Here is a 16,161-nt window from a genome sequence, read left to right on the forward strand (position 1 = left end):
TTGCACATTCTGTGGCAGGCCTGCCACAGCCAAAAATCTGTAAATGCCCACTCCACAAGGAAGGTGGGCTCATCTTGGGCGGCTGCCCGAGGGGTCTCGGCTTTACAACTTTGCCGAGCAGCTACTTGGTCAGGAGCAAATACGTTTGTAAAATTCTACAAAATTGATATCCTGGCTGAGGAGGACCTGGAGTTCTCTCATTTGGTGCTGCAGAGTCATCCGCACTCTCCCGCCCGTTTGGGAGCTTTGGTATAATCCCCATGGTCCTTACGGAGTCCCCAGCATCCACTTAGGACGTTAGAGAAAATAAGAATTTACTTACCGATAATTCTATTTCTCATAGTCCGTAGTGGATGCTGGGCGCCCATCCCAAGTGCGGATTGTCTGCAATACTTGTACATAGTTATTGTTACAAAAATCGGGTTATTATTGTTGTGAGCCATCTTTCAGAGGCTCCTCTGTTATCATGCTGTTAACTGGGTTCAGATCACAGGTTATACGGTGTGATTGGTGTGGCTGGTATGAGTCTTACCCGGGATTCAAAATCCTTCCTTATTGTGTACGCTCGTCCGGGCACAGTATCCTAACTGAGGCTTGGAGGAGGGTCACAGGGGGAGGAGCCAGTGCACACCAGTTAGTCCTAAAGCTTTCTTTAGATGTGCCCAGTCTCCTGCGGAGCCGCTATCCCCCATGGTCCTTACGGAGTCCCCAGCATCCACTACGGACTATGAGAAATAGAATTATCGGTAAGTAAATTCTTATTTTCCTGTGCTGCGTATGAAGGGAAAGGCTCCGTCATCACCTTATGTGACTAGGACTTGCCTGGTAACCCATATGTGATTCTCTAATTTAGTTGTGGTCCCCTACAGTGATGCAGGGCAGGGAGAGCTCCCCATTGGCCTCAGTTTCCCACCAGACGCCCAGCCATCCGCTGCAGAATGAGAGTTGGCAGGAGAACTGATTGGAAGCTGCAAGTTACAGGGCGGCATACTTTGACAGCCCCAGCTGCAGTGGTGGATTCGTAGTCTACCACAATCATCCACTTGGGCACAATTATGGTGGCGAGAGTAAACAAACCCACCAAGGGCGGTTCTGCTATAGAAGATAGACATTATAAAGATAGACCGTCATTAGGCCGTCCAGGTCAAAAGGTCGACTTGGTCAAAAGGTTGACACAAATAAAAGTTTGTGTTTTTAAACATTTTTGTTGGAATGCGTCCCCTTGTGGCGAGCGGAGTTTGTGACGGATAGTAAATGCAGCAAAAGTAAAAAAATAAAATAAAAATAAAAAGAAGAATAAAAAGTATCGACCTTTTCACCATGTCGACCATTAGTGGTCGACCTATTGACTGTAGACCTTTTTTTATTAGACCGGATACCGCCAAGGGCTGTGGGCTTTCTGGTTTCATTTTGTCGTCTTACTGGACTAACAGTAAACTGGATAACCGCAGGGAGCAGCGTGTTATAAGGGAGAGTAGTAGTTCTGTTTTATCCTTAACCCGTTGTCTCCGTTCCTCTGCAGTATCAGAGGAGGGGATTTAACAAAAACCCTATTACGTTCCTTATCCCTTGCTTTTGTACTGTAGGTTCCATCAATTAACCAGATTAATTTACAAGATAATTGAACAACAGAAGTAATTCGTGTATGTTGGATTTAGTTCTTTACAGTCGTGTCCTTTTTATTAAACATTTATTACTGTATCTTTTCTTGTATTGAAGATTCCTCAGGACTGTTCCTCCCACTGCATCCTGAGCACACCCTGAATGAGGCTGATCTGAGCAGCCAGAATGAGGTGTCCAGTAGACTTTCTGCTCATGGCCTGGACAATGTACGTTCTGGGGCGCCCACACGACGTGACTCCTCATTGCCTGCTGATAGGTCTCATGAGTATGATGCCATTCAATCATCTTCCAAACCCGTCCTGAGACGCAACGCAGCAGAAGACACTGGCTCTTTCCATGAGCTGATGGCTACACAGATGACGGTGAATGACTCTGAGTTGTCCGAGCCTCCCGTCTCTGATTTCTTAGAGAAGAAGGCTCAGCCAAGTGTCCATTATGAGGAGCTACTTGCTGTGCATGATGGGCTACATGGAGAAGGAAACCCCGGGACAGTTGGTCATGATCCACAAAACAGCAGAGAAACCGCTGCGCTACCTGGACGCGGCTCGTATTCTGACTCTGGTACCGCAGCTGCACTGCACTCATCAAATCGTATCCCAAGATCGGAGAGTATCACACATGAGTCTCTCTCTGGGGGATCCTCTGCACGTTTCCTGTCTAGCTTTACTATAGGATCATCTGCCGACTCGCTGCCCAGCTGCGTTCATACCTGGGTGAGAAATGTACAGAGGAAATAACCTTTGTTATGTGTAACTATAGTAGAAATGATCTAACATCCTTTGGGTATTACGTATATGTACTACAGGTTGAGTGTCCCATATCCAAATATTCCGAAATACGGAATTTTTTGAGTGAGATAGTGAATCCTTTGTTTTCTGATTGTTCAATAAATACAAACTTTGTTTAAAACACAGTTATTAAAAATATTGTATTAAATTACATTCAGGCTGTGTGTATAAGATGTATATGAAACATAAATGTATTGTGTGTTTAGACTTTGGTCCTATCACCGTGATATCTCATTATAGTATGCAATTATTCCAAAATACGGAAAAATCCCATATCCAAAATACTTCTGGTCCCAAGCATACTGAGGTCACTGGGGATACTCAACCTGTATTTACGTAGTATTTAAAGTTTTTGGATCTCTAGGGATTGGTCATGGCAGAGCTACCACCTGCTGCTAGGCCAGACCTCTCAGCTCTTGTATTGAGATTGTCAAGGAAGTTATGGAGGAGAGGAGAGCATTCTGGGATGAGCGTGAGCAATGAGCTGTTCCAGCAGATTTAACCCATTAGGTAATTGGGGTATAATTGTTTACTTGTATTTGTTAGGATTCAGAGTCTGCTCGTGGAATCCTGGAAGAACCCGACTTAACTCTGGTGAGCTTTAATGACAGCAGTGTTGCGTGTTCCGAGCCTACGCTCAACCCGGCCAGTACCTCTGACCTACATGAAACAAGCACTTCCCAGGTACTGTTATTTTGCATGTACAAGATTATTCTGCACAGCGAGGTCATATATATATATATATATATATATATATATATATATATATCCTAATTCAGATCTGATCGCAGCAGCAAATGTGTTAGCAAATGGGGCAGGCAGAGAGCGTTAGATTTGGGTGGGTTATATTGTTTCTCTGACGTCCTAGTGGATGCTGGGAACTCCGAAAGGACCATGGGGAATAGCGGCTCCGCAGGAGACTGGGCACAACTAAAGAAAGCTTTTAGGTCACCTGGTGTGCACTGGCTCCTCCCACTATGACCCTCCTCCAAGTCTCAGTTAGATTTTGTGCCCGGCCGAGGTTGGATGCACACTAGGGGCTCTCCTGAGCTTCTAGAAAGAAAGTATATAATTAGGTTTTTTATTTTACAGTGAGACCTGCTGGCAACAGGCTCACTGCAGCGAGGGACTAAGGGGAGAAGAAGCGAACCTACCTGCTTGCAGCTAGCTTTGGCTTCTTAGGCTACTGGACACCATTAGCTCCAGAGGGATCGACCGCATGGAACTGGCCTTGGTGTTTGGTCCCGGAGCCGCGCCGCCGTCCCCCTTACAGAGCCAGAAGCGGTCCGGAAAATCGGCGGCAGAAGACATCAGTCTTCACCAAGGTAGCGCACAGCACTGCAGCTGTGCGCCATTGCTCCTCATGCACACTTCACACTCCGGTCACTGAGGGTGCAGGGCGCTGGGGGGGCGCCCTGAGCAGCAATAAAAACACCTTGGCTGGCATATATATCACAATATATAGCCCCAGAGGCTATATATGTGATAAATACCCCTGCCAGAATCCATAAAAAAGCGGGAGAAAAGTCCGCGAAAAAGGGGCGGAGCTATCTCTCAGCACACTGGCGCCAATTTCTCTTCACAGTGCAACTGGAAGACAGCTCCCCAGGCTCTCCCCTGTAGTTTTCAGGCTCAAAGGGTTAAAAAGAGAGGGGGGGGCACTAAATTTAGGCGCAATATTGTATATACAAGCAGCTATTGGGAAAAATTCACTCAATATAGTGTTAATCCCTAAATTATATAGCGCTCTGGTGTGTGCTGGCATACTCTCTCTCTGTCTCCCCAAAGGGCTGTGTGGGGTCCTGTCCTCAGTCAGAGCATTCCCTGTGTGTGTGCGGTGTGTCGGTACGGCTGTGTCGACACGTTTGATGAGGAGGCTTATGTGATGGCAGAGCAGATGCCGATAAATGTGATGTCGCCCCCTGTGGGGCCGACACCAGAGTGGATGGATAGGTGGAAGGTATAAACCGACAGTGTCAACTCCTTACATAAAAGGCTGGATGACGTAACAGCTATGGGACAGCCGGCTTCTCAGCCCGCGCCTGCCCAGGCGTCTCAAAGGCCATCAGGGGCTCAAAAACGCCCGCTCCCTCAGATGGCAGACACAGATGTCGACACGGAGTCTGACTCCAGTGTCGACGAGCTTGAGACATATACACAATCCACTAGGAACATCCGTTACATGATCCCGGCAATAAAAAATGTGTTACACATTTCTGACATTAACCCAAGTACCACTAAAAAAGGGTTTTATGTTTGGGGAGAAAAAGCAGGCAGTGTTTTGTTCCCCCATGAAATGAGTGAATGAAGTGTGAAAAAGCGCGGGTTCCCCCGATAAGAAACTGGTAATTTCTAAAAAGTTACTAATGGCGTACCCTTTCCCGCCAGAGGATAAGTTACGCTGGGAGATATCCCCTAGGGTGGATAAGGCGCTCACACGTTTGTCAAAAAAGGTGGCACTGCCGTCTTAGGATACGGCCACTTTGAAGGTACCTGCTGATAAAAAGCAGGAGGCTGTCCTGAAGTCTGTATTTACACACTCAGGTACTAGACTGAGACCTGCAGATAGTGCTGCTGCAGCGTGGTCTGTAACCCTGTCAAACAGGGATACTATTTTGCGAACATAAGACGTCGTCTTATATATGAGAGATGCACAGAGGGATATTTTGCCGGCTGGCATCCAGAATTAATGCAATGTCCATTCGGTCAGGAGGTTATTAGAGACCCGACACTGGACAGGTGATGCTGACTTTAAAAGGCACATAGAGCCTTATAAGGGTGAGGAATTGTTTGGGGATGGTCTCTGGGACCTCGTATCCACAGCAACAGCTGGGAAGAAATTTTTTTTACCTCAGGTTTCCTCACAGCCTCAGAAAGCACTGTATTATCAGGTACAGTCCTTTCGGCTTCAGAAATGCAAGCGTGTAAAACGAGGGAAGAGGGAAAAAGCTGCACCAGTCAGCCAGTTCCCAGAATCAAAATTCTTCCCCCGCTTCCTCTGAGTCCACCGCATGACGGGGGGGCTCCACAGGCGTAGCCAGGTACGGTGGGGGGCCGCCTCAAAAATGTCAGCGATCAGTGGGCTCGCTCACAGGTGGATCCCTAGATCCTTCAAGTAGTATTTCAGGGGTACAAGCTGGAATTCGAGGCGTCTCCCCCCCGCCGTTTCCTCAAATCTGCCTTGCCGACAACTCCCTCAGGCAGGGAGACTGTGCTAGAGGCAATTCACAAGCTGTATTCCCAGCAGGTGATAGTCAAGGTGCCCCTACTTCAACAAGGACGGGGTTACTATTCCACACTGTTTGTGGTACCGAAACCGGACGGTTCGGTGAGACCCATTTTATATTGAAATCCTTGAACACATACATAAAAAAATTCAAGTTCAAGATGGAATCGCTCAGGGCGATTATTGCAAGCCTGGAGGAGGGGGATTACATGGTATCCCTGGACATCAAGGAGGCTTACCTACATGTCCCCATTTACCATCCTCACCAGGAGTACCTCAGATTTGTGGTACAGGATTGCCATTACCAATTCCAAACACTGCCGTTTGGACTGTCCACGGCACCGAGGGTCTTTACCAAGGTTATGGCAGAAATGATTATACTCCTTCGAGAAAGGAAGTTTTAATTATCCCGTACTTGGACGATCTCCTTATAAAGGCGAGGTCCAAGGAGCAGTTGTTGGTCGGAGTAGCACTATCTCGGGAAGTGCTACAACAGCACGGATGGATTCTATACATTCCAAAGTCACAGCTGGTTCCTACCACACGCCTACTGTTCCTGGGGATGGTTCTGGACACAGAACAGAAAAAAGTGTTTCTCCCGCAGGAGAAAGCCAAGGAGCTGTCATCTCTAGTCAGAGACCTCCTGAAACCAAAACAGGTATCGGTGCATCACTGCACACGAGTCCTGGGAAAAATGGTAGCTTCTTACGAAGCAAAATTCCATTCGGCAGGTTCCATGCAAGAACCTTTCAGTGGGACCTCTTGGACAAGTGGTCGGGATCGCATCTTCAGATGCATCGGCTGATAACCCTGTCTCCAAGGACCAGGGTATCACTACTGTGGTGGCTGCAGAGTGCTCATCTTCAAGAGGGCCGCAGATTCGGCATACAGGACTGGGTCCTGGTAACCACGGATGCCAGCCTTCGAGGCTGGGGGGCAGTCACACAGGGAAGAAATTTCCAAGGACTTTGGTCAAGTCAGGAGTCGTCCCTACACATAAATATTCTGGAACTGAGGGCCATTTACAATGCCCTAAGTCTGGCAAGGCCTCTGCTTCAAAACCAGCCGGTACTGATCCAATCAGACAACATCACGGCAGTCGCCCATTTAAACCGACAGGGCGGCACAAGAAGCAGGATGGCGATGGCAGAAGCCACAAGGATTCTCCGATGGGCGGAAAATCACGTCTTAGCACTGTCAGCAGTGTTCATTCCGGTAGTGGACAACTGGGAAGCAGACTTCCTCAGCGGACACGACCTACACCCGGGAGAGTGGGGACTTCATCCAGAAGTCTTCCAACTGTTGGTAAACCGTTGGGAAAGGCCACAGGTGGACATGATGGCGTCCCGCCTAAACAAAAAACTAGAGAGATATTGCGCCAGGTCAAGGGACCCTCAGGCGATAGCTGTGGACGCTCTAGTGACACCGTGGGTGTACCAGTCAGTTTATGTGTTCCCTCCTCTGCCTCTCATACCAAGGGTACTGAGAATAATAAGAAAACGAGGAGTAAGAACAATACTCGTGGTTCCGGATTGGCCAAGACGAGCGTGGTACCCGGAACTTCAAGAGATGATCTCAGAGGACCCATGGCCTCTGCCGCTCAGACAGGACCTGCTGCAGCAGGGGCCCTGTCTGTTCCAAGACTTACCGCGGCTGCGTTTGACGGCATGGCGGTTGAACGCCGGATCCTGAAGGAAAAGGGCATTCCGGAGGAAGTCATTCCTACGCTGATTAAAGCCAGGAAAGATGTAACTGCAAAGCATTATCACCGCATATGGCGGATGTATGTTGCTTGGTGTGAGGCCAAAAAGGCCCCAACAGAGGAATTTCAACTGGGTCGATTTCTGCATTTCCTACAAGCAGGAGTGACTATGGGCCTGAAATTAGGCTCCATTAAGGTACAGATCTCGGCTCTGTCAATTTTCTTCCAGAAAGAACTAGCTTCACTACCTGAAGTTCAGACGTTTGTTAAGGGAGTGCTGCATATTCAGCCCCCTTTTTGTGCCTCCAGTGGCACCTTGGGATCTCAACGTGGTGTTGAGTTTCTTAAAATCACATTGGTTTGAGCCACTTAAAACCGTGGATCTAAAATATCTCACGTGGAAAGTGGTCATGTTATTGGCCTTGGCTTCAGCCAGGCGTGTGTCAGAATTGGCGGCTTTGTCATGTAAAAGCCCTTATCTGATTTTCCATATGGATAGGGCAGAATTGAGGACTCGTCCCCAGTTTCTCCCTAAGGTGGTATCAGCTTTTCACTTGAACCAACCTATTGTGGTGCCTGCGGCTACTAGGGACTTGGAGGATTCCAAGTTGCTGGACGTAGTCAGGGCCTTGAAAATTTATGTTTCCAGGACGGCTAGAGTCAGGAAAACTGACTCGCTATTTATCCTGTATGCACCCAACAAGCTGGGTGCTCCTGCTTCTAAGCAGACTATTGCTCGCTGGATTTGTAGCACAATTCAGCTGGCGCATTCTGCGGCTGGACTGCCGCATCCTAAATCAGTAAAAGCCCATTCCACAAGGAAGGTGGGCTCATCTTGGGCGGCTGCCCGAGGGGTCTCGGCTTTACAACTTTGCTGAGCTGCTACTTGGTCAGGGGCAAACACGTTTGCAAAATTCTACAAATTTGATACCCTGGCTGAGGAGGACCTTGAGTTCTCTCATTCGGTGCTGCAGAGTCATCCGCACTCTCCCGCCAGTTTGGGAGCTTTGGTATAATCCCCATGGTCCTTTCGGAGTTCCCAGCATCCACTAGGACGTCAGAGAAAATAAGATTTTACTCACCGGTAAATCTATTTCTCGTAGTCCGTAGTGGATGCTGGGCGCCCATCCCAAGTGCGGATTGTCTGCAATACTTGTACATAGTTATTGTTAACTAAAGGGTTATTGTTGAGCCATCTGTTGAGAGGCTCAGTTGTTTTCATACTGTTAAACTGGGTATGGTATCACGAGTTATACGGTGTGATTGGTGTGGCTGGTAAGAGTCTTACCCGGGATTCAAAATCCTTCCTTATTATGTCAGCTCGTCCGTGCACAGTCGCTATTCCCCATGGTCCTTTCGGAGTTCCCAGCATCCACTACGGACTACGAGAAATAGATTTACCGGTGAGTAAAATCTTATTTTCTGTGCAGGGTAAATACTAGCAGCTTTATTTTTACACTGCAATTTAGATTTCGGTTTGAACACACCCCACCCAAATCTAACTCTTTCTGCACATGTTATATCTGCCCCCCCTGCAGTGCACATGGTTTTGCACATTTGCTAACAAATTTGCTGCTGCGATCAGATCTGAATCAGGCTCATAGTTCCATATACTGTGCTAGTGAAAACTGTGCGTTGCTTTGTCATTGCTTATGATCAGTTAGTCATGATGTCATCACTTCAGTCTTTACAAAATGTGTGTATACTAAGGAACAAGCCCTCTCTGCTGTAAGTTATTACAGATACAAGTCACCTTGGAGCTCTGTAACTTGGATAAAAGCCCTTGGCCTACAGCCTCATGCTTTTATTTGAGAACTTCTGTGTCTTCTATATCCATATATTTTATGTGGGTGTGGATTGAAGGATAGACAGTACATAGATAAACAGTCAATAGGTCGACACCAGATGGTCGATAGGGTCAAAAGGTCAACACTTTTTCTCTTTCATCCACTAGGGGACACTGGAGCGTTCTTAGACATTAGGGGTGTGAAGTTTGCAACCGGAGGTGTGGCACAATCTAAAATTAGCATTGTCTGCACAGCCGGCTCCTCCCCCTTCACATCCCTCCTCCCTCAGTTTGGAAAATTGTGCCTAGGAGGTACAAGCGCAAGAAGGGAGCTCCTGCTCCATGCAGATTAGTTTATTTATTATTATTATATATATATTTCTCTAACGTCCTAGAGGATGCTGGGACTCCGTAAGGACCATGGGGGATAGACGGGCTCCGCATGAGACATGGGCACTTTAAGAAAGACTTTGACTCTGGGTGTGCACTGGCTCCTCCCTCTATGCCCCGCCTCCAGACCTCAGTTTGATACTGTGCCCAGAGGAGCTGGGTGCATTTCAGGAGCTCTCCTGAGTTTCCTGTAAGAAAGCATTTTTGTTATGTTTTTTATTTTCAGGGAGCCTGCTGGCAAGAGACTCCCTGCATCGAGGGACTGAGGAGAGAGAAACACCCACTTCTCTGAGTTTCAGGGCTCTGTTTCTTAGGCTACTGGACACCATTAGCTCCAGAGGGAGTCAGAACACAGGTCTCACCCTGGAGTTCGTCCCGGAGCCGCGCCGCCGTCCTCCTCACAGAGCCGGAAGATAGAAGCCGGGTGAGTATGAGAGAAAAAGATCTTCAGAGGCGGCAGAAGACTTTATTTATCTTCACTGAGGTAACGCACAGCACTGCAGCTGTGCGCCATTGCTCCCATACACCTCACAAACGGCAGTCACTGTAAGGGTGCAGGGCGCAGGTGGGGCGCCCTGGGCAGCAATATAAACCTCTTATTTGGCAAAAGAGAGCATATATACAGCTGGACACTGTATATATGCATGAGCCCCCGCCAATTTTACACTTTTAGCGGGACTGAAGCCCGCCGCCGAGGGGGCGGGGCTTCTCCCTCAGCACTCACCAGCGCCATGTTTTTCTCCACAGCACCGCTGAGAGGAAGCTCCCCGGACTCTCCCCTGCTTATACCACGGTAGAAGAGAGGGTTTTAAAGAAGAGGGGGGAGCACATAATTCGGCGCAGATAATAATAACAGCGCTACGGGGTAAACATTAAATTGCTGTGTTTTTCCTGGGTCATATTGCGCTGGGGTGTGTGCTGGCATACTCTCTCTCTCTCTCCAAAGGGCCTTGTGGGGGAACTGTCTTCAGAAGAGCATTCCCTGAGTGTGTGGTGTGTCGGTATGTGTGTGTCGACATGTCTGAGGTAAAAGGCCCTCCTAAGGAGGAGATGGAGCAAATGTGTGTGTGTGTGGTGTCTCCATCGACAACGCCGACGCCTGATTGGATATGTGAAATTAAGTGCCAAGATTAATTTATTACACAAAAGATTAGAGAAAAGACAGGGAATCTACCCATGTCTGTCCCTATGTCACAGAGACCTTCAGAGTCTCACAACGCTCACTATCCCATATAATAGACACAGATATCGACACGGAGTCTGACTCCAGTGTCGACTACGATAATGCAAAGTACAGCCAAAACTGGCAGACAAGTATTCAATATATGATTATTGTAATAAAAGATGTTTTGCATATCACTGACTCATCTGTCCCTGACACAAGGGTACACATGTTTAAGGGGAAGAAAGCTGAGGTAAATTTCCCTCCTCTCATGATGAAAAAGAGCGGGAATCTCCAGACAATAAGTTGCAGCTTCCCAAAAAGAATTCTCAGGGAGTATCCTTTCCCTAATGGGGCCATGATACGATGGGAATCTTCCCCTAGGGTGTACAAGGCATTGACACGTTTACCCAAAAAGGTAGCACTGACTTTACAGCTATCCTCCGGGATCCTGCAGATAGCATGCAGTAAAAGTACTTTGAAGTCCATTTACACACATTCTGGTACACTACTCAGACCGGCGATTGTGTCGGCATGGGTTTATAGCGCTGTAGCAGCATAGACAGATACCTTATCAGCGGAGATTGAAACCCTAGTTAAGGATACCATGTTATTGTCCCTAGTATATATATGGGTTCTAGAGTCAACGCTATGTCGATTTCTGCTAGACGTGTCCTGTGGAACATGCAATGGACAGGTGATGCCGACTAAAGAGGCATATGGAGTTGTTGCCTTACAAGGGTGAGGAATTGTTCGGAGCGGGCCTCTCGGATCTCGTCTCCACGGCTACGGCAGGTAAATCACATTTTTTGCCATATATTCCCTCACAATCTAAGAAAGCACCTCATTATCAAATGCAGTCCTTTCGTTCCAATAAAAACAAGAGAGCACGTGGATCGTCCTTTCTTGCCAGAGGTAAGGGCAGAGGGAAAAAGCTGCACAACACAGCTAGTTTCCAGGAACAGAAGTCCTCCCCGGCCTCTGCTAAATCCACCGCATGACGCTGGGGCTCCTCTGAGGGAGTCAGCTCCTGTGGGGGCACGTCTTCGACTGTTCAGCCACGTCTGGGTTCACTCACAGGTGGATCCATGAGCAATAGAAATTGTTTCCCAGGGTTACAAGCTGGAATTCGAAGAAGTGCTTCCTCGACGGTTTTTCAAATCGGCCCTACCGAAACAACCCCTGGAAATGGAGATAGTGTTACATGCGATTCACAAATTGTGTCTGCAACAAGTGGTGGTAGAGGTTCCCCTACTTCAAAGAGGGCAGGGGTACTACTCAACTCTGTTTGTGGTTCCGATACCGGACGGTTCGGTCAGACCCATTTTAAATTTAAAATCCCTGAACCTTTACTTAAAACGGTTCATGTTCAAGATGGAATCACTCAGGGCGGTCATCGCCAGCCTAGAAGGGGGAGATTTTTTGGTATCTCTGGACATAAAGGATGCATACCTGCATGTCCCCATATATCCTCCTCATCAGGCGTACCTGTGATTTGCGGTACAGGATTGTCATTACCAATTTCAGACGTTGCCGTTTGGGCTTTCCGCGGCCCCGAGAATTTTCACCAAGGTAATGGCGGAAATGATGGTGCTCCTGCGCAAGCAGGGTGTCACAATTATCCCGTACTTGGACGATCTCCTCATAAAAGCGAGATCACGGGAGAAGTTGCTGAGCAGCGTATCACTTTCACTAAATGTGTTACAGCGACACGGCTGGATTCTCAATTTCTTTTTCATCCACTAGGGGTCACTGGAGTACTCTTGGGTTATGGACTGGGCGTAGCCGGTAATGGCACATATTTAAATATTTAAATTAGTAACTGGCCATCCCCTCCATAATCCCATAGAGCCTTCAGTATTTTTCTGTGCCTCTAGCGGAAGGTACTGAGGACTGAATGTCCTGCGATTCTTCAAGCAAGATTACTTCAAACAAGATTATTTTTCTACCTGATCCCTTCCCAACTTATCACAGAAGTTCGGGTTAGGGATCATTGGTGCTGCATTAGCAGCAGATGGTCTGCTGGCGCTCATGCAAAGGGCCCCGCCATTGACTAAAATCAGCGCAGCTGATTGCAGCCACGGGCTGCACAAGGACGCAGGACGGCGCTTACAGAAAAGCCCCGTCATGGCCTCCGCAGGTGGTGCAGGTACTGAGCGGTAGGCAGCTCTCACTGCCGCCGCTCACTTACTTACTTTTTTTGTCTATTGCGGGCGGTCCGCTCACGCTGCCGCCCATTATGTGGGGACTGTGTGTATTTATATACTGTAACTGTAAATCCCCTGCTGCCTGCCACTTGTAAAATCCCTTGCTAATTCTTCACAGGGAGCCAGCGAGCGAACCCCGGCACTGCGCAGGCCGCTCAACGCTTCCTGGGTCACCCGGCGCCGCTGGCCGCTTGCAGGGGTAGCTAGCGAGCAGCTCCCGCCACTACCGCCGGAACGCTCGCCGATCCCCGTCTCTCCGGATCCGTCCTCCTCCCTACCCCGGTACGGCTCTCGTGGGCTGAGCGGCCGACCTGACAGCGGACAGCTGCTGCCGCGGCCCGCACTGGCAGCCGCTCACCAATCTCCGACTGCGGTGAAACTTGCATTCCCCGTCTCCCGTCTGCTGAACAACGGGGGGGGAGCAGTGTGGGGGTAATCGGCAGCCATAATAAAGTCTGCACCTGCAAAGAATTCTCTTCTGCAGGAGAGAGAGGGGGGGGGAGGAAGCCCGCAGGGAAGCTCCAATAACTAAGCTGCGTTTAGGCAGCAAAATCATCAGGGATTTTAAGCCTGTGGCCAATATCAGAGCTCTGTTACATATACAATATAACTGTTGTGTGTGTGTATATATATATATATATATATATAGGTGTATGTATGTATGTATGTATATATATATATATATGTGTGTGTATATGTGTTTGTGTGTTTACACACTGATAGTATACGGTCTCTGTGTATATACATGTGCATGTATTAATATGTATCTATGTGTTTTTTATATATATATATATATATATATATATATATATATATATGTGGAACTTGGTGTATCGGCAATCTTGCACTAAGCAAGCACATGGCCGGACACCATTTTAACATTACTTCTTGGTTCTTCCCAGGAAGTTGCTGCCCTACAACACTCGGCCTCTAGAGGAGCCGGGGTGTTGTTAGGAATTTTATTTTCTTGGTTTTGTACAGCACAAGATGAACGTGTGCTGTAATGTAGATTTATACACACTTTATTTACGTGGTTCTAAGTCACGGTACTGGTCTATCCTTCTGTACTTGTTTGTCCGTGTACATAAGGAGTAAGGCTAAGACATAGCAGCTTCGCTGCAGAGTCCGCCGGACAAATAAGACTGCACATATGCACTATTGCCGTTCCTCGTTGGGGGAGGCTGGCGTATATACTGACTGTGAACAATTGTTGTTATTGTTTTATAATTTGACGGTTTCAATACCCGTCGCAGTGTGTCCTACAGTATACAGCAGTAGGGGTGTTGTTTAACCTGGTTTGGGCCGGTTTTCGCTTAACAGGGCAGTGGTTGCATGGCAATACAGTTCACATTTGCCCTACAAGAAGCACACCTTACGCTTCTCGCTGATCACACTTGTGAATCTGCTCAACAGTTTCTGTGGATGTCAGCCAGTTTAGTTCTCGCTTTTCAGTTTCACTAGTGCGGCACTACGTGCTTTTTCGCTACGTGCTTAACAGGACGGTGTCCGTTTCTAAACGAGAATAGAAACATTACCTTACGCTGCCCACATGTTTCGTCCTGTCTTGGACAAATTCCTGAATAAATAGATTCAGGATATAGTCGTTACATCTCGGTCCTTTCGGGCCCGTGCTACAGAAACAGCCACAGGTGGGTCAGGTGGTAGTGAACGTGGTTTTCGATAACCTCTACCTGTCTGATTGTTGTCAATATACGGTTAAAGTGCTGCCACCTACTTCCACGCATCTTTAACCAGGGTTCAGTGGCGTTTACAGCTAAACCACTGAAAAGCCAGGGCTAGAATGAGTTTCCAGGCCATCGCCGATCGTCAGTTGTGGGCATCCACAGTTGGGGGATCCGCAATTTTTGGGTTCGCAGTTTACCAGACAAAGGTGATTGTTTTCCACCATTGCAATTTGCAAGACGGGTCTGCCTGGGTCATAAGATGCGGTTCTGCAACACCGCCATACAAGCTCTAGTAGATTGAGCACTTTGACTGCAGTCAACAACATTATTCCAGTTTGGGGTAGTTCCAAAGCTGGCTGAATCTGTCAGTCCGATACTGACCCTTCAGGTCAATCAGGGCGTCGCTTATACTACACATTCATGAATACCTGCAGTTGGTGACTACAGGTTGAAAATCACAGTGATTCTGGATTTCAACAAGAATAGGTACTTAGACGCATCAGGCCTACTTAAGTTGGCAGTAAAAACCATTCTCGCTTTCAAGCGCTACCGGTTTGGCTTCGTATGGCGCCTAGGGTTGTCACAAGTAATGGCTATCGTGATAGCTCATCCCTGGAAGTGATAACAGTTCAGTGTTTTGCAGATCTGCTCATTAAAGCTCCGTCTCAAAACTTCGTCATGCAACGGCCCTTACTAACGTACAAGGGTGTCGTTCAGCACGGTTAGATTGTTAACCTAGAGATATCAAGCCTCATTCCGTAATAACGGACTCATGCATAGGGATAATTCCGTGATTGCACGGATTTACCTGCCTGAACATACCTCACAAACTGTTCGTCATCACGTACAGTTCGTACGCAAGCCACGGACAGTCTTGATCCGTTTGGCTTTTTGCCTATTGGTAAGGAGAGTGACGTCTTTCGACGCACTCTACTTCGCAAGGAGTCACTCAGGTCATTTTCATCTGGAAGTTCTTGCACGCTCCTACAAAATAGTACGGTTGTCTCTAAGGGCCAGAGTTTCACTACTCTAGTGGCTCCAAGTACATAATTTTACCGCAGGGACAATGTTCGGCGTCTGGAATTGGATAATTCTAAATATGAATACTCTGGTTTCTCTTCAGATCGAATAAATCTTTCGCCTTTTACTAAAGATTTCCGTGGAGAAGAACAACCATGAGTTTCATGTAATTTTTTGATGCCCGGCTGCTGCTGGGCTTAAACGCGAGTCTCAGAGGTTGGGGACCTGGGGTCCCAAATGATTAACTTCACAAATCACGGAGATTTCGGTCAAACGCGCTGCGGCAAGCGGGCCACATGCTCCGTTCTCAGACTGTCCAAGTGCGGTCAGACAACACAACGGCGATCGCATACATCACCGATCAAGGACGGAATCGAAGTCGCATGACCATGCGCCAAGTTGCTTCATGTTCATTCTGGGAGTGAACAGCTGGAAGGCAGCTTATTCCAGGACACTGAGCATTGAATTCTTAAGTGTTCCAGATGTTGGTCCAGCGGTGGAGTTACCCACAGGGGTATCTATTGGCATCTCGCAAAAACAAATTAAAAAAAAAAAACATCCGAGTATGTGTC

General features: G+C 47.8%; 1 protein-coding gene and 1 non-coding gene across 6 annotated transcripts in view; both read left to right on the forward strand.

Annotated features, from left to right (window-relative positions):
* Positions 1-16,161, forward strand: part of CEP295 (centrosomal protein 295) — a 144,174-nt gene that overhangs the window by 90,639 nt on the left and 37,374 nt on the right. For all 5 annotated transcript variants that reach the window (XM_063951432.1, XM_063951436.1, XM_063951434.1 and 2 more), the window contains exons 27-28: positions 1,720-2,336; positions 2,958-3,095. In XM_063951432.1, the coding sequence (XP_063807502.1) occupies positions 1,720-2,336; positions 2,958-3,095 (755 nt within the window). The remainder of the gene's footprint in view (positions 1-1,719; positions 2,337-2,957; positions 3,096-16,161) is intronic.
* On the forward strand, positions 15,673-15,787 carry LOC135054090 (U5 spliceosomal RNA). Its single transcript, XR_010243344.1, has one exon. It is a non-coding gene; the product is annotated as a U5 spliceosomal RNA (small nuclear RNA).

This window comes from Pseudophryne corroboree, chromosome 2 (genome assembly GCF_028390025.1).
Source record: "Pseudophryne corroboree isolate aPseCor3 chromosome 2, aPseCor3.hap2, whole genome shotgun sequence".
NCBI lineage: Eukaryota > Metazoa > Chordata > Amphibia > Anura > Myobatrachidae > Pseudophryne > Pseudophryne corroboree.